At 43.4% G+C, this 20,449-nt stretch overlaps 1 protein-coding gene across 2 annotated transcripts in view; it reads left to right on the top strand.

The window, feature by feature from the left end:
* The first annotated feature begins 5,017 nt into the window (after positions 1 to 5,017).
* The window catches only part of RANBP9 (RAN binding protein 9), an 89,974-nt gene continuing 74,542 nt past the window's right edge, over positions 5,018 to 20,449 (top strand). The window contains exons 1-2 of one of the 2 annotated variants that reach the window (XM_055263466.2): positions 5,018 to 5,921; positions 19,907 to 20,018. In XM_055263466.2, coding sequence (XP_055119441.2) covers positions 5,354 to 5,921; positions 19,907 to 20,018 — 680 coding nt within the window. In that variant the 5' untranslated portion in view covers positions 5,018 to 5,353. The remainder of the gene's footprint in view (positions 5,922 to 19,906; positions 20,019 to 20,449) is intronic. The other variant, XM_055263467.2, reaches the window with a different exon arrangement.

Genomic DNA, 20,449 nt, shown 5'->3' on the forward strand with positions numbered 1-20,449 from the left:
CGCTGAGCCCACGCCCACCCGGGACTCGCACTGGCCTGCAGGCGCGGCAGGCAGGCCCGGTTTTCGCCTGTGCTTCTTCCACACCTCCCCACAAGCAAAGGGAGCCGGCTCCGGCCTCGGCCAGTCCAGAGAGGGGCTCCCACAGTGCAGCCGCGGGCTGAAGGGCTCCTCAAGCGCGGCCAGTGTGGGCACTGAGGCCGAGGAGGCGCCGGGAGCGAGCGAGGGCTCCCAGCATGCCGTCGCTTCTCAAAACCGTATCACCCTCCAACTATAGACTCTTCACTGAAGAAGTAGATTCCATACTGCTGTTTTTCTTTGTAATCCTTCTTGTCTCTTTTTCTCATTCTCTGCCCAGGGAAGACAGGACCCAGGGTTCCAACATAACGGGTGCTTAATAAATGCTGACTGAGAACTTTCCCAAACTTGGACCCTTCACTGCTATGGTTTCCTAACATTGTTCAGCCACTTGCCATCCATTTGAATTTGCCACAATCTACGTGCAGAAATATCCTGACTCCACTAGTGTGGCATCAGGCTGCCCAGGACACTGGAGTGCAGCACGTATTGTGGGTAATAAAATGAATTTGTTGACTCCTAGGATTTCATTGCTAGTGACTTGGCCTTCCTTTTTAGTGTTGAGAATGGTTTATAAGGAATGTTGATGTAATAGTCTGGAACAGGGATCACAAACTGAAGCCTGTAGGCCAAATCCAGGCTGCTCCCTATGTTTGTAAATAAAGTTTTGCTGGATCACAGCCATGCCTATTTGTTTATGTATCATCTATGGTTACTTTCAGCTACAATGGCAAAATTGAGTAGTTGTGACAGGTAAATGTTCCGCAGAGTGTAAAATTTCACTATCTAACCTGTTACAGAAAAAGTTTGCTGATCCCTGGTCTAGAATCCATATTTGATGTGAATGTGGCAAGTACAGTTCCCCAGGGTCACTGGAAGTTATAAGGACCCTGTTCAGTCAGTTTCCAAAGACGGCTTTCAGTGATCCTCACCTTCTCGTGTTCATGGCCTTGTGTAATCCCCTCCCCTTGAATTTGGGATGAAACTAATGACTCACTTCTAACAAACATATGGCAAAAGTGATGGGATGTCACTTTCATGGTTGGGTTACAAAACACTGTAACTTTTGTCTTGCCATGATTGCCTTCTTGGTTTCCATGCTTTCATGAAGCTAGCTGCCATGTTGAAGAGGCCCATGTGGGAAGGCATCATGGGCCACTTCTGGCCAATAGCCAACAAGAAACTGAATCCCTTAGTCCAGCAGCCCTCAAGGAACTGCATCAATGAGTGCAATAACCACATCAGTGAGTGCAAAAGTGGATTCTTCCCCAGTCAAGTCTTGAGATGACTGCAACCCCAACTGACACCTTGAATGCTCATGAGAGACCCTGAAGCAGAGGATCCAGTGAAGTTGTGCCAGATTCCTGACCCACAGAAAATGTGTGATAATAAACTTTATTTTAAGCCACTAAATTTGAGGATTATTTATTCTGCAGCCATAGATAACTAATCCAGACCCTAAAACCATACTATAGATCTTGGCACACATTGCCATAACATTTTCCAGTACCCAGAAGGATATTGTCATGAGCATTGACTGAAACAGGCTGGCCAGCATCTTACCTCTTTCCTAGTATGGAAAATCCTCTACTCTGGGCACCAGTGGCCCTTTTCCACTAGGGCAATGTGTCCTAAACATTTTCATGTTATGCCATGCACAGAAAATAAGATACGTATGGTACTCTGTGAATGCACAAGACTGCTCACTGTTGGAAGGGACCAGTTCTGGAGGCTGTAACCACTCAAGGCCCACCCTGAGCTGAAGTTTTCAATAACGTAGCATCTCTGTAACCCAGTCACTGGATAAGCTGGGAAGGATCTCTGCTTGCTGGTGTACTCTGGCATGGGCACACAATCTAGGCTTGGTGACTTTGAAACTTGAGTGAGTGGTGTAAAGGCCGGAGGTCAGAGAGATGAGAGTCCAGGCGGTAAAGGCGACATCTGGCAGTGATTTCTATGATCAGTGCTGGGGTCCAGGCCAGTCTATTTATGCAGCCTCTCCTCCTTTGGCCTTTGTTGGTTTTCAGGCCTGCTTGTCCAGCCCTCTGGTCAATTCTGAGAACCATCTAATATCTTTCCAGTAAGTTCCTTTTTTTGCTTAAGAGAGCCAGAATTGGTTCCTATTGTTCGATACTGAGAAACCCAGCAGATACAGATAGTGAGTAATAGTAGAGCAATACATGGTAAAGACTGAAAACATAGGTTCAAGAAAGGCGTGGATATGTTCATGGCTAATGCATTTTTACTATTTATATATCTATGTACAATTCTATTATTTTCATAATAAAATTTACTTTTATTATGCATTATAATAAAAGTACATTACTTTTAATAATGCATTATAATTGTCCATTATGGAAACATTTTACAATTTTTCCTTCATGTCTTTTTGGTAATGATTTTGGCAGTGCTATAATTATCGTATTGCCTCTTTTCATTTATCATATCATAATCATTTTTCTATGTCTTCAATAACATATTTTTCAGAGGCCATAAAATATTTGTTTCAGGTTGTGCCTGTGCAAGAAGCCTGGAGAGAGTGGATCTGAAATTGGGCCTGAGATCCACTAAGTCAAGAGGAAGGGGTGCCTTTTTCTAATTGGTTGGCCTCTTTTGGCACTTCCACTGCCCAGAAGGGATACCTTAAAAAAAAAAAAACTGGCACGAATGTGCTATATGTGCGCCTGTAGCATAACTCCACTGAATGGGGTATGTGATAACTTCTTCCAGTCCCTTCAGGTTGGGCATTTGATTTGCTTCTATATTTAATCTATCATCAATACTTCTTGTTGAACATTTTTCAGCCTAAAGTATTTTCATATTTAGATTGTGTTTTTGGCTTTTTTTTGATAGATAAGTCAAAAGGTATGAACTCCTTTATGTCTCCTTATAAATATAACCAAGTATGTAGCTTTCCAAAAGGACGTTATCAATGTTCTCTATCTCCTTCTATATGAGAAAGTACCCATTTCACAGCATCCTCCCCCACAACTGAAATAATTAATTTCTTGATGGAGAACCACCAGTCCCCCTTATAAAATGCTTCCAACAAAATGTTAGACAATTCCATTCATTCAGCTGTTCCTAAGATATGGAAAGCTCTAGATAATTCCTAAGTGTGCTGACAGAAAAAAAGTACATCTTCATAAGTGTTTCAAGAAAGTTTCATGAGGCCTGGAGCCCATTTATTCTACCATGGCTATCATACATTTAAATAGAGCTTGGCCTACATTAAATTTACATTGTTACTGTAATGTAAATTAAAGTGTTAGAACACTGTAAATACAGTGACATCATGTGATTTAAAGTGCAGTGGTTTAAAAAAAGTCATCAAACAATAAGTTAAAATTAACGGATACTTCTATCAAAGTATAACAGAGGCTGGGCGTGGTGGCTCACGCCTGCAATCCCAGCACTTTGGGAGGCTGAGGAGGGTAGATCACGAGGTCAGGAGTTCGAGACCAGCCTGGCCAACATGGTGAAACCCCGTCTCCACTACAAGTACAAAAATTAGCCGGGTGTGAGCACATGCCTGTAGTCCCAGCTACTTGGGAGGCTAAAGCAGGAGAATCGCTTGAACCCGGGAGGCGGAGGTTGTAGTGAGCTGACACCACACCACTGCACTCCAGCCTGGGTGACAAAACAATACTACTACTACTACTACTAATAATAATAATAAAGTACAGCAGAACATCTAGTTGTCTGGGTAACTGAGGGAGAAATTAGGCCGAATGACTCTGTTACTTGTTCTGGCCAGATAATCTTGGCCTTAAATTAAATCACCTTTGGCCTACCTTCTTCAAAAGGAAATTATTTTCTCTTCGGCAAAACTTTTCTTATTTGACCAAATGATTACCATCATATCTTTGGAAGCAAACAAAATATCAGAATTTACATCATATAATTTACACATGCAAAGCCCGATTTTGCCAGCTAGGGAGGGATAAGCTAAACAAAAGGAAGTGGTGAAAACAAAGTAGTACTGTTATGATGGGTCAGAGAGCAACACTTGGCAAGTTATGCCAAATTAGTCGACGAAGCACTCTATTGGGAATTGCAAAGTAGGAAGTCCTATTTTTGACTCTGCTGACCTCAGTAAATATTTCCTTGTTTTAAAAATGGGCATAACTTTGTTACCTAAGAACGCTGTTATGAAAATTAACGAGTCTATAAAATTTTCTGACGTCTCTAGAAGCCCTTCCTAAACACACACTATAATTTTGTATTCATACAGTGCCTGCTCCTGCTTTTTGAAGATATGCCGGTCTTTATTAATGACACCTTCTACCACTGTTAAGTTCACTGTGAGTCCTCGTAAAATTAATTAATAAAATAGTCACTATTGTAAGTGGGAGACTGCTTTCAGAAGTGGTTTCTACTGCCCATATGGTCAATGTTACGGAATTAAACACTGTGAAGTACCAAAGGCAATGCGTTCCTCTTTGGAGGGAGGCGGCAAACGGGAACGGGACTAAGGCGAGAGCTGGCAGCACTGCGCCGGGAGCCTGAGCCGCTCCGCACGCCCCGGGCCGACGGGTCCTAGAGCGTCCCGGGGCCTGGGCTCGCGGCAGCCCCAGCGGGGCTCGATTACTCTCGTCTGGGCGAGAAGCGGCGCCTCGGCTCGGGGTAGCCCTACGGTGGGGAGGTGGGGCGACGACAACAAAAAGAAGTCAAGTGGGAGGGGATTCGCCGGCGAGGGGGGCGACGGCTGCCGCCAAGGGGGAGGAGGCGGACACCTCCGAAGGGATCTGCGGCGCCGGGAGCCCAGCGATCCTGCCCACGAGCGACTGGCGGGCCCAGCAGGGCGCCTCGCGGCCCGCAGCCGGGAGCCCCGCGGCCCGCCCCCTCGCGCCGCTCGCGCCTCTCTCGCGCCTCCGTCCCGCCCCCTCGCCTAGCGCCGCCCGCGCGCAGCGTCTCGCGCCGGCCCGGCCCGCCCGCCGGGAAACAGCCGCGAGAGCAGCGAGAGCAGCGGCCGCGGCGGCCGCCAGCGCGCCTTCCCCTCCCGCGTTCCCGTGTCGCCCCCGCCTTCGGCGCCTCGTCCCCGGGCCGCGCGCCCGCGCTCTGGCCAACGTTCTCTCCCGGCCTCCCCGGCCCGCCGCCCACTCCCGCGTCTCCGAGCTCCTCAACCGCCGCGGTCTCCCTGGGCGCGCGGCCCGCCGCCTGCTTCCGGGGCGGGCGGACTGGGCGCCTGGTGCCGGCGGCCGCAGCGACAGCGCCCCCGGGAAGCAGAGGAGGAAGAGAAGAGGTGGAGGTGGCCGCAGGCTGAGTCGCGGCCGGGATGTCCGGGCAGCCGCCGCCGCCGCCGCAGCAGCAGCAACAGCAGCAGCAGCTGTCGCCGCCACCGCCGGCGGCCTTGGCCCCAGTCTCCGGAGTCGTCCTGCCGGCGCCCCCAGCCGTCAGCGCCGGCTCCTCTCCGGCCGGCTCGCCCGGCGGCGGAGCGGGCGGCGACGGCTTAGGGGCCGCGGCGGCCGCCCTGCTCCTCCACCCCCCGCCGCCGCCGCCCCCGGCCACCGCTGCCCCGCCGCCCCCGCCGCCGCCCCCACCGCCCCCTGCCTCAGCGGCCGCCCCCGCCAGCGGGCCTGCTGCTCCCCCGGGCCTTGCTGCGGGCCCCGGCCCGGCCGGAGGAGCCCCGGCCCCAGCTCTGGTGGCGGGCAGCAGCGCCGCGGCCCCCTTCCCGCACGGGGACTCGGCCCTGAACGAGCAGGAGAAGGAGCTGCAGCGGCGGCTGAAGCGCCTCTACCCGGCCGTGGACGAGCAGGAGACGCCGCTGCCTCGGTCCTGGAGCCCGAAGGACAAGTTCAGCTACATCGGCCTCTCTCAAAACAACCTGCGGGTGCACTACAAAGGTACTGGGCGTGTGTCCTGCGGTGGGAGTGGGGCACTGACCCGACGTGGCCGGCCGCCGCTGCGCCGCTCTCGACCCGCCCCCGACCCCCGCCCTCGCGGGCTCTGCCCTCGGAGGCCACTCGCCGCCTGTTGTGCTGCTCCGGGTGGGCGCGGGGGTCGCGGTGAAGGGTCCGAGGGTGAGGGGCGAGATTCTTGGAAGAGGAAGGTGAGTAGAATGCCCCAGGGTAGAAAGGAACTGGTAATCCTAGGCCAGGAGCAGGACACCTTGAGGGAATCTGGGATGACAGGACAGAACTGGCTTTCTGATTTCCCTGGGAGATAAATCTTGGGGCTTGGGTAGAGGAATCCATGGACTCGGAGTTGGGTTACATTGTTCTCCAGGTGGTAGGTCAGGCGTTCTCTTCTTACAAGGGGGGAAGAGAGGCACGATTCTGAGGTATGATTTCTAGTTGAGAGAGAGCAGGGATACACAGGGGGAGGAGTAATCAAAATTAGGCCAGAGATTGTCTAGGGGGACAAAAGGACAAGGGGCCCAAGTTTGCCATCAATATATCTTAGTAAAAGCAACCGGGAGGGTAAGAGAAGGGAACCCCAGGAGCACCCTTTCCTTAGGGGGGGCAGAAACCTACCCCTCCCGATTGGAAGTACCCTATACAGGTCCTTAGGTGTTGATATTACATGAAGTCTTGTTGAAACGAAGATGGAACAAAATGCGGCTTAGTATTTTGAAGAAAATTGGCTTATGTTTTACACCTGCAGTTAAAAACAACAACCTTAGGCTTGTGCTTGCCCCCTTCCTCCCTCACCTACCTCTCCTAGGTTAAAACAAAGCTTGAAGCAAATCAGTTGTATATAAAATTATGAATTGCTATGGGAACTATTGAAATGTAGCCCAATTTAATAGCATGTATCAATTTTCCTTTTGTGGAAGAAAATAAAATCAACCTAACGTGTCAGTCTGTCTGAAAACAAATCCAGGGTTTTAGGCCCCAAACCTAAAGCAGGAGCTTTTACATTCACGGCAGCCTCACTTTGATTGGCTATAAAGGGGTCTACTCAGATCTTAGTGAAATGTATGTCGAGGGGATAAACAACCTTGTGGTTGAATTCTTAACTTATACGGGACTGAAATTTGAGAAGAAGCTTGATAAGTAAGTTACTATTTAATCAGAAAGGCGAGTGGCAATAGAAATCTACCAAATGATTTGGCTGCAAAGAATCACGCACAAACATAGGCCTTGTTGAACATTCTTTTTATTCTTGCCATACATCCAAAGAAGTACTTCTAAGTGTTATCTTCCTTAATCTAAACGTCTGAACATTTCATTCACAATATCAAATCTTTGTTTTTTCTCAAGTTAGGACCTTTTGTTAATTTCCTTGTGAAGTATTCTACTTTTATGTTTTAATTTGTATGAACGGTGCTATGTTATGAGGTGTTTACTTCTGATCTGGCTGCCAGAAAGCCGTTGTTAGATGTGACAGAATTTTATAATTTTAAATTTATGGTCGACAGTAAATAATTTGCTCATAAAATCAGAGCCAGTGTAGATGAACAAAGAATCCTAGATTTCCTGAGTTCTGCAGTCGTTTGTGGTTGTAGATATTTTACAAGACTGGGCCTCAGTTTCTTCCTCTGAGTGGTGTGTAAGTTGAGCTGGACGATTGGTAAGGAAATTTCCAGCTCTGAATTTCCGTGATGTCTAAGATTCGTGATTACAGTTTATTTAGTACTGTAAGGTGTCTTGATTAGTTTTAGTCTTTTACATAAAATTGATGGTTAGGTCAGAGAAAAATACATGTTTATGTGAAATTAGTTGGAGTTTGGAATGTTTCTGACACTGCTGTCTCAATTGTTTTTATTCTTGGCCTCTTTATTTCTGTTGTGTAACACTAAGACTCAGTTTTTGGGAACATAACTGTTTTATAAACATAAATCATTATTTCTGGAGAAAGAGATTATGTTGTCTGTTATCTTTTTTATTTTCTTTTCCTCTCTTCTATCTTCCCTTTGTCTCTTACCCCTTGTCAGAAATAGTCTTTTTCTCTTTCTACTGCCTCTTCCTCTTGTCCTGTTACTGTAGACTGTGTGTGTGTGTGTGTGTGTGTGTGTGTGAGTTTTCTGTTGTTACTGTTGATTTTCTGTGTGTGTTCTGAGAGGACCACGCCGATTGTAGTGGGCAACTCTGTCCCAGTAGCAGTAGCAGTAGCAAAGGAGAAGTATCATAGAGAGTGGATAATACTTTAAAGTCACAGAATAAGAAGAGTGAATTTTTATTTAACCTATCATTGTGCTGCATTGATTTTACTTAAGTATTATGAGACACTTTTAACGTTAAAAACTACTATTCATATATTCATGTATTACAGAATTTCAAAAGGGTGATTATAATTATTTTCCAGAGTGACGAGAATTTTCCTTATCTTTGAAGTAGAAGTGTTTTGCTTTCTTTTGCTCCAAAGGTATTCTGTTTTTTTGTTGTTGTTGTTGTTCTGGTGTTTTGTTTTTTTTTTTGATGATAGGGTTTCAACTCTGTTGCCTTGATGGAGTGCAGTGGTGCGATCATGGCTCACTGCCGTCTAGACCTCCTAGGCTCAAGGGATCCCCCTGCCTCGATCGCCCAAGTAGCTGGGACCACAGGCTCCTGTCACTGTGCTGGGCTAAGTTGTAATTTTTTTGTGTGGAGATGGGGTCTTACTGTGTTGCCTAGGCTGGTGTTGAACGTCTGGGCTCAAGTGATCCTCCCACCTTGGCTTCCCAAAGTACTGGAATTATAAGCCTGAGCCACTGTGTCCAGTCTCTATTCTGTTTTTAAGATGTTCTTCTAAATTGAAATGACTGCTTTTGGAAGTAGTATTGTTCCTTAAATGATTTGAAGAGATTAATGTTAAATAATACTAGACATGCAGATAAGGTTGATTGGATTGCAGAAGAATAACAGGGTATGTATAGTATATGTGAAATTTTTGAAAGGCCTTTTGCTTAGCAGTCACACAACAACTATTGAAAAATCCAGGGATAGTCCCTCTTATTTTTGAAATTGTTGTCAGTATTGAATAAGTACAAATGTGACAAGTTTAGACTTAGTTATAATGATAACGGGAAAATAATTTTAATGATATGACAATGGATTTAGTCTAAATGTTTCAACAACAGATTGCATTTTTATATATTTCTAGTTATTACCACTATTTGGATATTTTATAGAGTGTTTTATATATACACACACTAGTGGATCTGGACAAGATCCTGGAATTTTCATTTTAAATTTTAGAGAGTGGTAGAACCTGGAGGTTAGATCTTCCCAGTCATAAGTAAGTCAGGATTGAAAATTTTCACTAACTCCAGATTTAGTGTTCTTTTCACAATACCATAGTATTGCCTCTTTTAGTTCATATGAGACTTAATTATCTCAAGTAGATAAAATCCCGTGATCACATTTAGAACTTTTAAAGAATAGTTGAGATTGAAAATACTTACTCTGGGGGAAAAAGGTAACTGGAACACAGTGCTTCAGAAAAGTCGAGACACCTTGATTTTACTGATTTAGGACAGTTTAGAAGAAATGCAAGATAAATGAAAGTTGGGAATTATAGAAAGCAATGAAATAGTGAATTTCAGTGGGTGTGGTGGCTTATGCCTGTAATCCCAGCACTTTGGGAGGCCAAAGTAGAAGGATCGCTTGAGCCCAAGGGTTCTAGACCAGCCCGGGCAACATAGTGGGACCCCATCTCTACCCCTAAAAATTAACCGGGCTAAGTGGCACACACCTGAAATCCCAGCCACTTAGAAGGCTGAGGGAGGAGGATTGGTTGAGCCAAGGAGGTTGAGGCTTCAGTGAGCCATGATGGCCTGGGTGACAGAGCAAGACCCTATCTAAAAAAAAAAAAAAAGAAATAGTGAATTGCCTTTTTTTTTTTTGAGACAGAGTCTTGCTCTATCGTCCAGGCTGGAGTGCAGTGGCACAATCTCTACTCATTGCAGCCTCTCCTGGGTTCATGCAGTTCTCATGCCTCAGCCTCCTGAGTAGCTCGGATTACAGGCACTTAGCACCACGTCCAGCTAATTCTTGTATTTCTAGTAGAAACGGGGTTTCACCATGTTGGCCAGGCTGGTCTTGAACTCCAGACCTCAGATAATCCACCCGCCTCGGCCTCCCAAAGTGCCGGGATTACAGGCATGAGCCACTGCGCCTGGCCTGAATTGTACTTTTTTTTTTTTTTTTTTTTTTTTTAAGATGGAGTCTCGCTCTGCTGTTGCCAGGCTGGAGTACAGTGGCGCCATCTTGGCTCACTGCAACCTCTGCCTCCCGGGTTCAAGCAATTCTTCTGCCTCAGCCTCCTGAGTAGCTGGGACTACAGGCGTGTGCCACCACGCCTGGCTAATTTTTGTATTTTTAGTAGAGAGGAGGTTTCAACATGTTGGCCAGGATGGTCTCAATCTCTTGACCTCTTGATCCGCCCGCCTCTCGCCCTCCCAAAGTGCTGGGATTACAGGTGTGAGCCACTGTGCCCAGCCAGAATTGCACTTTTTAATTGAAATGTTATGAACAATATCTAACCAAATAGGTTGAACTTTTTTTTTTTTTTTTTGAGACCGACTCTTGCTCTGTTGCCCAGGCTGGAGTGCAGTGGCGCGATCTTGGCTCACTGCAAGCTCCGCCTCCCGGGTTCACGCCATTCTCCTGCCTTAGCCTTCCAAGTAGCTGGGACTACAGGTGCCCACCTCGACGCCCGGCCAATTTTTTGTATTTTTAGTAGAGATAGGGTTTCACCGTGTTAGCCAGGGTGGTCTCAATCGCCTGACCTAGTGATCCACCCGCCTTGGCCTCCTAAAGTGCTGGGATTACAGGCATGATAGGTTGAACGTGTGTTATACTTACTCTGTCTTTCCCACCTGTACCCCCAGTCAGTCATTAGCCCTTGAACACTTCCTAAATATAATTGCTTATCTAATTTCTTGTACTTTTTAAGGATGAACAAAAATTTCAGCATGCTTGCTTACAAGTACAAATGTCAAGCATTATGGGGGTGATATAAAAATGTTTCTTTTTTTTTTTTTCTTTTTTGAGATGGAGTCTTGCTCTGTCGCCCAGGCTGGAGGGCAGTGGCGCAATCTCTGCTCACTGCAAGCTCCGCATCCTGGGTTCACGCCATTCTCCTGCCTCAGCCTCCCGAGTAGCTGGGACTACAGGCGCCTGCCACCATGCCCGGCTAATTTCTTTTGTAGTTTTAGTAGAGATGCGGTTTCATGGAGTTAGTCAGGATGGTCTTGATCTCCTGACCTTGTGATATGCCCTCCTTGGCCTCCCAAAGTGTTGGGATTACAGGCGTGAGCCACCGCGCCCGGCCTAAAAATGTTCCTTAAAATGAAGGAATTGAAGAATTACTTGCCAAGATTTTGGGAAATTAGGTTTAAAAATGCCAGTTGGTAACTGCAAGAATCAAGTAAATCTAATAATCCTGCAGAACAATAGACAATAATGATGTATATATTTTTTTTTGAGACGGAATCTTGCTCTGTTGCCCAGGCCGAAGTACATTGGTGGCACTATGTCAGCTTACTGCAACCTCCATCTGGATTCAAGTGACTTTCCAGCCTCAGCCTCCCAAGTACCCGGGATTACAAGCGCCTGCTACCATGCCTGGCTAAGTTTTGTATATTTAGTAGAGATGGGGTTTTGCCATGTTGGCCAGGCTGGTCTGGAACTCCTGACCTCAAGTGATCCGCCTGCCTTGGCTTCTCAAGTGCTGGGATTATAGGCGTGAGCCACTGCACCTAGCCTAATGTTATATATTCTGCTAGACTAGACAATTTATATGTGTTTCTCACTGTTCATTTCTTCATTTATTTAATAAGCTTTTAGTGAATGTTTACTTTGTGCTAGGTTCTGGACACTCAAAGGTGGAGAAGATACTGTCATTGAATTCAGAGAGCTCAGAGGACATAAAATAGAGTACTAAGGGAAATATTATAAAGAGTACTGTGGAAGATAGGAGGAGCGTCTAACCCAGGCTGACATTGGAAAGAATGAAGGAAGTGTAGGTATCAGGGATAGCTTCTTGGAGGAGTCGCGAGGCTAGTGGTCAGTCTTAAAAGATGAGTAGGATATAGGAGAAAGGGAGGGGCTAGGTTGCAAATGAAGGAAAAGCAAAAACAGAGAATTACTTTATGTGTCTGGTTTTACAAGCAATTTTAGGTTGGCATTTGAAGTATGTGACAAGGAATATCTGGGAAAAGATCAAGTAGGAGGCTTTTTTTTTTTCTTTCTTTTTTGAGGCAGAGTCTGACTCCATTGTCCAGGCTAGAATGCAGTGGTGCGATCTAGGCTCACTGCAACCTCTGCCTCCTGGGCTCAAGTGATCCTCTCACCTCAGCATCCTGAATAGCTGCAACTACAGGCACGCGCCACCACACCCAGCTAATTTTTTGTATTTTTTTTGTAGTGAAGGGGGTTTTGCCATGTTGCCCAGGCTGGTCTCGAATTCCTGAACTCAAGCCATCTGCCTGCCGTAGCCTCCCAAAGTGCTAGGATTACAGGCAGGAGCCACTGTACCTGGCCCAGTTAGGAGCCCTGTGGAATATTTTGTTGAGTTTAGATCTTCGTCTGTAGGAGATGGAGAATCATCAAAGGATTTTAAATAGGAAGTGACTGGCTCATATCTTCATTTTTGTCAGATTACGCAGCTGATTGGAAGATAGACTCAAGAGGTTACAAGAGTGGGAATAGCAAATTCATTTAGAAGACTGTCGCAGTAGACCATGTTAGAATTGACCTCAGCTGGGTCAGTGGTAGGGACAGAGAAAGGCAGATATATTTGTGAGATATTTATAAGTAATACTGAGAGGGTGTTAGGAATGATGGTGAGAGAAATCAAGGAAAATGTTTGGGTTTCCAACTCTGTTAGGATGATGTTTGGGTCTTTAGCTGTTAGGCTCTTGCAGTGAACCATGAGTAAAATAATGATTGTGAGGAAGACTGTATTGCAGTATAGTTGGAGATAAGTAAAAATGGGAATCTCAGCCCTGTGATCTGACTTCATGGAAACCAGAAGAAGCCAAAGAAACAAGCCTTACAGAAAGAACAGGCTGTTCCTGGAGTTAAGGGGACTCTAAATGGTCTTAACAGTCATGACTTCATTCTATTCTATTAAAATGACTCAGCTCCAATCACTAGTTTCTGGTTGTTTTCTTATTTCTTTTTCCCTACTGACTGGCTTATCCTTTCCTTCCTATGTCAAATTCCTGAGAGACTTAACAGATTGGCCTGGCTAATTGCTATGATTCTTAGTTGGGCAGAGCTTTTTGTTACAGACTATGTTGTGAATTGGTGGCCTTCAAGTCAGGTGCTAACCTGTGTTGAATCAGCTGTAGGAGTGGTGGTAATTATAAAATGCAAAATACCCTGCTGGTACAAGGATAGTCTGGGTCTCACTTCTTTCAGTAGGGACAATGTGTGAGGCAGTTTCTCCTAGGAAGGGTTGGCAGTTAACCGTAATAGACCTGAAGCTTGGGAGAGAGGTCTAGGTCGTGACTGACTTAGGAGTCACTTGTAGGTGGTAGTTGAAACTCAGAGTATTTGAGAGAGAGGGGGAGAATATGTAGTAGAGTGAGAAAAAGCAGTGGGCCAAAGATGGGGACCCTGAAAAACACCAACATTGAAAGACTGGAGGGAGCACAAAAGAAATGGTAGGTCCCCAGACATCAAGGAGATTGGTGTCACAGAAGCTGAGCACGGGAGGGTGCAATGACTCACACCTGTAATCCCGACACTTTGGGAAGTCGAGGTGGGAGGACTGCTTGAACCCAGGAAGTTGAGGCTGTAGCCAGCGGTGATCATGCCACTGCATTTTAGCCTGGGCAACAGAATGGGACACTGTCTCAAACAGCCTCCCCACCCTCCCTAGAAATGAGGAAGGGATATTTAGTGTCTATTGCAACAGATAGGTTTAGTAGGATAGGCACAGATAGTTTTCCACTACATTTGGAAATTAGATCATTGTGACTTTAGGAGAGCAGTTTGAATTGAGTGATGGGGCAAAAACCAGATTTCAGTGGGTTGAAAGAGTAAATGAAAGGACCAAGTAGAGAGGATAGTGAATAGAGATTATCCTTGAGAAAGATACATGAAGGAAGAGATTAGACATTTCCTAGAGGAGGATGGAGGTTAAGGTAGGATTTTTTTTTTCCTCTAATTTTTAATGGCTGATAGTGGAGTTAGGTTTTACCTGGGGTTTAGCTTCTAACGTCAGCATAGAAGATGAAAATCCTACATATACAAAACTATCCTTAAAAATTCCATTGGAAAGTATTGTGTTGGAGACCACTGTGTCATTTCTTAGTCAATCTTGTTTTAATTTGGTTGTGTAGGTAAAACTGAAGCAACATAAATTAAATGAAAATACTATATTATATTAGTCCAACGTACGGTGTTCCAGTAAATGTATACAAAATTTAACATTTTAACAAATAAAATTGATTAGCCTACCTGGTGGTTATTACTGTTTTTTTCTTGAGACAGAGTCTCGCTTTGTCAGGCCAGATCCTAGGTTTAAGCAATTCTCCCTCAACTTCCCGAATAGCTGAGATTACACACACCCGCCACCATGCCTGGCTAAGTTTTATGTTTTTAGTAGAGATGGGATTTCGCTGTGTTGGCCAGGCTGGTCTCGAACTCCTGACCTCAAGTGATCCACCCACCTTGGCCTCCCAAAGTGCTGGGATTACAGGCATGAGCCACTGTGCCCGGCCTTTTAAGGTAAAAAATTATATACCACCAACTCTGGTACATTACTGACGATGATTATATGTAGCACAGAGGCATAGAATTTGTGAAAAGTGTACATTTTGGGGACATTGTCCCTTTACAGATTGAGGAGGAGAGAGTAGAGAGGAAGATAATGAAATACAAGCTCGAGAGGCTGACAGAGAGGCTTCTAGGGAGGAAACCGGTTCCAGAGTCCAGAATGGTTGGTCTTGGAGAGGAGAGTACAGACTGTCCCTCTGATAATAGTGGAAGAGGTGAAGACTACTAGGGACATAGATCACTTTGTAATAAAAGAGTGGAGAGTTGAATATGACCATAGCTAATGGCCTCCCGTTTTGTTTTGTTTTGTTTTGTTTTTTGAGATGGAGCCTTGCTCTTGTCGCCCAGGCTGGAGTGCAGTGGTACAATCTCGACTCACTGCAACCTCTGCCTCCAGGGTTCAAGCCATTCTTCTGTCTCAGCCTCCCGAGTATCTGGGAATACAGGTGTGCACCACCATGCCTGGCTACTTTTTGTATTTTTAGTGGAGATGGGGTTTTACATTGGCCAGGCTGGTCTCAAACTCCTGACCTCAGGTGATCTGCCTGCCTTGGCCCCCAAAGTGCTGGGATTACAGGTGTGAGCCACCGCACCCAGCTGGCCTCCTGTTTTCTTGATAAGAGGCGAGGTACTTTGCTCATGAATTTGAGTAGAGGATGTAAAGCTTAAAGTAAATGATGAAAATGTGGACTAGCCATTGAGAGTAATAGGGAATAAGCTGACAGAACATTTCTAAAAATATTGTTGGTAGCATTGAGAGTGCTTAGTTGACATCATTGGTTCATAGCAATGGCTGTTCGTAAGATTTTGGACTTTATTCGGTGGAAGTCAACTGTCCAGTGTGGGAGTATGGAAGGTAGATTATAATACTGAGAGTGTCGTTTTCTGGTTGGATATGATAGAAGGATGGGCATATGAGGGAAATCAAGGATATTTGAGAGCTTTAAGTGATTACCATGTAGCCTGTCCTGGAAGAGGAAAAAGGGAGAAAAAAACACAAAGAGTTTGAGGAATTAGAGTTCCCATGATGTTGAAGAGGAAGTATAGATGTGAAGGCTTTAGAAAGGGGATAGAACAGGATGGTGTGTTCTGGAGGAAGATACTGGTGTTTCTGCAATAATGTCATGAATGCGTGGCTGGAAAACCATGTTTTCCACAAAATCAGTGTGCCAAAAGTAGTAGGACTTATGTGAACTAGCTGGAGCAACCACTTAAAACCTTGGGAACTTCATAAGCATTAATCAGAACACTACAAAAATTATAGTCCTAATAAAATAAGAGCCCAGTTGAATTTTCACTGTGCCCAGTATTACAGGTGGCTTGGTCCGTTGCAGCTTTAGACTCTGGGTCTTGGGCTTTTGCTTCTTCAAGAAGGAATGATTGAAGTTAGAGTGGAAGTTAGTGGGAATAAAGAGGTTCAGGAATTAAAACGCAGGGAAAAAATAATTACACGTGAGTGTTAAGTTTGTAAATGTACAGGAGAGATACATGTTGCTATGGGGGCTTGTAAAAAGGAGCTTCAACCAAGTTGGAGAGATTAGAGAAAGAATATTTGAGGAAGTAAAGCTTGAGCTAAGATTAAAAGTGTGAGTAGGACCTACTCAGGCTAAGAAGGAAAGGTGGAGGGAATAGCATGTGTACAGACTGGCCTGATCAATGCGAAGAATTGAAATAGTGCTGATGTGGCTGAAGCAGAAAGGTGGAAAGTGCAGGTGGAGAGCAAGGCCAGACAAGGTGTTCAGGAAGCGTGTCTTTTTCCTAGGCCAAAGAGGAGGCTTTGGAAGGAATCTTAGTTGTATTGAGGGCTGGTGATACAAGGACAGCTGATTTATATTTCCAGAAAGGCACTGGCTGGCTGCATGTTGGCGAGTGGAAGGGAGTGGGAATATGGGGTAGAATGGTTTATTCAAACTCTTTCCATCAGATTGTTTGAATAAAAAGAGCTAAACTTGTTAGCCTTAGAATTAGGAAGTATTACATATGTTTTCTTCTAAAGCCACATAGAAAACAATACTGATGACTTTGTAGTTTTAAAAGTTTAAACTTTGGTAGTATGAGGTTGTTTTTTGGTTACCACAGAATTTGAGGTAATAATAAACTTTCAGGTGATGAGCGTTGTTAGAAATAGGCCCTTTGCTGCTGATATTACAAGTTTGAGCATCCCAAATTTGAAATTCAAAATGCTTTCAGAATTCAAAACTTGATTTTGTATTTTTTTTACTTTTGGGACAGAGTCTCACTCTGTTGCCCAGGCTGGAGTGCAGTGGCGCTGTCAGGTCCCTGCAACTTCTGCCTCCCAAGTTCAAGCGATTCTTGTGCCTCATCCTCCCGAGTAGCTGGGATTACAGGCGCACACTATCATGCCAGGCTAATTTTTGTATTTTTAGTACAGGCAGGGTTTCACCATGATGGCCAAGCTGGTCTTGAACTCCTGACCTCAAGTGATCCGCCCACCTCAGCCTCCCAAAGTGCTGGAATTACAGGCATGAGCCACCACTCCAGGCTCAAAGGAAATGCCCATTGAAACATTTTAGATTTTTGGATTTAGGATGCTCAACTGGTAAGTATGTGCAAATATTGTAAAATCTGAAAAAAATCTAAAACACTTCTGGTCCCAAGCATGTCAGATAAGGGATATTCAACTTGAACTAGTCTCATTTAAGAAATAGTATGAAACCTTATAATCTTGCATTTAAACTTTTCCTTATACCTTTTACATCTAATTTAAATTTTAATTTAAACATGCAACCTTTTTAGTTTTAACATTTACAGAATTTATCTGCAATTAGTGAATCATAACAAATATAATGGATACTTGAAGATTTATAATTGGTACTTTATAGTAATTTTTGCATAATGGAAAAATGTATGGGATTTTAATTCATGCATGGATTTAATATTTGTTTCTACCAATTTGGGGCAGGGTATATAATGTGTAAAAATTTTATTTATTTTTTCTGTAGGCTCATGACAGATTACAGATTTCTTCATTTCAAAAAGTGAGGTTAAATAATACCTATTTCATAAATGTTGAAAGAGAAAAATCCATACAAAAGCACCTAACTCTTTGAGAGACTGTGTACTTTCAAATATTAGTTTCTTTCTCTTTTCCCATAGAAGTAGCCAGAATAGGACATGGGGATATGTGAAGTGATCCCCGAATGTTCATTGTAACTAAATCCTTCATGTGGGTTCAGAGCTCACACTAGATCAGGTTTCTTGAAAAATCCCAGCACAAGTCCTGGTTTAGAATTCTGTTTTAGCAGTGTGACTTTGGGCGAGTTTCATTATCTTCCCTTAGATTCCTCAACTGTGAAATGATAATAAATAGTACCTACCTCATGGGGTTGTTTTGGATATTAAATGAGTTAATAAACTTAATGCTCTTAGAACAGTGCCTTTCACACAGTATTAAATATATGTAACTATTACTTGTTATTAAGAATACTTCGGGATTACTTTATCCCTAAAAGTTTGGGTCACTCCCCTTAAAAAAAAATCAGTGGATTTAGGACTGCAGTTAGATTTTGTTTAGATAATTTTCTGTAGATTTATTTGTAACAATCTAATTTTTAAATATGTAGTTTCCATGGCCTTTTCTCAGGTAACTTAATTATTTGAACATATTTTGACTGAAAAATGTGTATTACTGCCACCATAATTAAATATTATTGCAAAGTGACTAGTGTGCAGATTTGTGCAATTATCTTCCGCTGCTTAGCTCAGTATATTAATCTTTTACCTGCATCATATGTTAAAGTAGTTTTGACGCGTGTAAATATTGTTGCTTCCATTTTTGTCTTCCTAGCCAAGCTTGTTGACTCCTTATGGTCACCAGGCTAAAAGAACTTCTGCCCATAACCCAAGTTTTCATGGTAATGGAAGGAGTGGCAGAATTCATTCCATTTTTTGTGGGGGGAGTGGGGGGTGTGAACATGTACTAATTTGCATTGCAAGTGTAAACTTAAGTGTTCAATAATAATAAGGCATGTGTTGGAAATTTGGTAAATTTGGTCAAGTGTGTGGTAAGGGAGGATATGATCTCATTCATGTGTGATGATTGTATATCTTAAGATACAATTTTTGACTTACAAGGAGGTATTTAGTTTCAAAACAATCATGATAAATTTGAGGAGAATTCTGCTACCCATGAAGATAATTTTATAGTATGACTGAAAGATTAATGCGAAGTTTGTATTGTGTGGAGCATATTTAACTAGAACACCCAAATAATGATTTAGAGTATTGTTTCTCATGCAGTCCTTTTGGGGATTATGGAGACTTGTCTCACTCATACTCTTTGAGTACTTTCTGACATGCTACTTCAACTTCTTTCTTTATTCTCCCATGGTTTTGTGGACATATTTTCTCTTAATATTGTCCACATGCTAGCTTTCAAAGTAATTTGTGTCTTGGGCGAGAGGTAGGGAAGTGATTGTGAGTTTAGCAAACCCTATGGGATTGGAATTGAGGAATAGCTGGTTTTAAAAGTTTGAAAGCGATTATCTAACAGGTTTTCTAAAATGTCAGCAGTGGCATGGTGTTATTTCTGTTGTTTAAAAAGAAAAAATACATTTAGAAATTAGATGTATTTCTCAATAGGCTATCATTGGCCCAAGAGATTTTATGAGTCAGCTTTAATTAATAAGACTATATCAAAGAACAAAATTGTAAATTCTTAAGAAAGCTGTTTTGCCAATTCAATCTAATTGTGTAAGATTTCACTTAGAAATATACAATACAGATGCTTCTGGTTTAAAGAGCAGGCCTTTGGCAAGAGTGTACAGAAATTATATAAGTTATATGCAAATTTAGACCTGATAAAATTAAGATCTTTCCCTCATGTTCTTCATACAGCCTTTTTCCTCTTAAAAATATAGTGTACTCTATAATGTCTTTTATTTAATTTGCATAAAAGGCTGCTAGGTTCAATTTACATATTTGGATTCTGCAATCTTAATAAAACTAGTAATAGTGTGAAGAGTTCTGTGGTTAACTTGGGCTATTTTGCATATTGGGTTCATGGTGATGATAAACGTTTTATTGAGTATTTGAACTGATAGAAGCAGAAATTACACGTCATTCCAAAAACCTATATGTTCCTGAATTGTTTAAGGTTTTCATTTTTCAGTGAGTATCTCATGTGACTTCTTTTTTCCTTCCTGTTTCATATGCAGGTCATGGCAAAACCCCAAAAGATGCAGCGTCAGTTCGAGCCACGCATCCAATACCAGCAGCCTGTGGGATTTATTATTTTGAAGTAAAAATTGTCAGTAAGGGAAGAGATGGGTAAGTGTAAATTTTGATGAGAAAAATCGTTTGCTAGTTTTTTTGTTTTGATTCATAATGTTTATGATGTAATTGGAAAGTTGGAATCCTGGAAATTTTGGTAATTGGAAAAGTGGAATCTGAATATTTCAGTATAACAGATTGGATCTGGTTAAGCTTAAATACTAGCTGAAGTTAAAGCTTGAGGTGGTGATATTAACTAAGCTTTTCTGGTAGGTTTATTATTAAAATGGAGAATTGGAATTAAGGAATGAAGGGATGGTGACTCATTTTCCATGACTTTTCTTACACTTCTTTTTCCTGAATTCTGCTAAGAAGTTAAATCCTCTCAAAGCTAGTAATCATAGTCAGTTGGTGATTCATAGGTATTTTACAGATGTTGGGCTCAGAATTTTAGGTTTCACCTGGGAAATGTGTATTTGTATGCTGTC

This window comes from Symphalangus syndactylus, chromosome 23 (genome assembly GCF_028878055.3).
Source record: "Symphalangus syndactylus isolate Jambi chromosome 23, NHGRI_mSymSyn1-v2.1_pri, whole genome shotgun sequence".
Lineage (NCBI taxonomy): Eukaryota > Metazoa > Chordata > Mammalia > Primates > Hylobatidae > Symphalangus > Symphalangus syndactylus.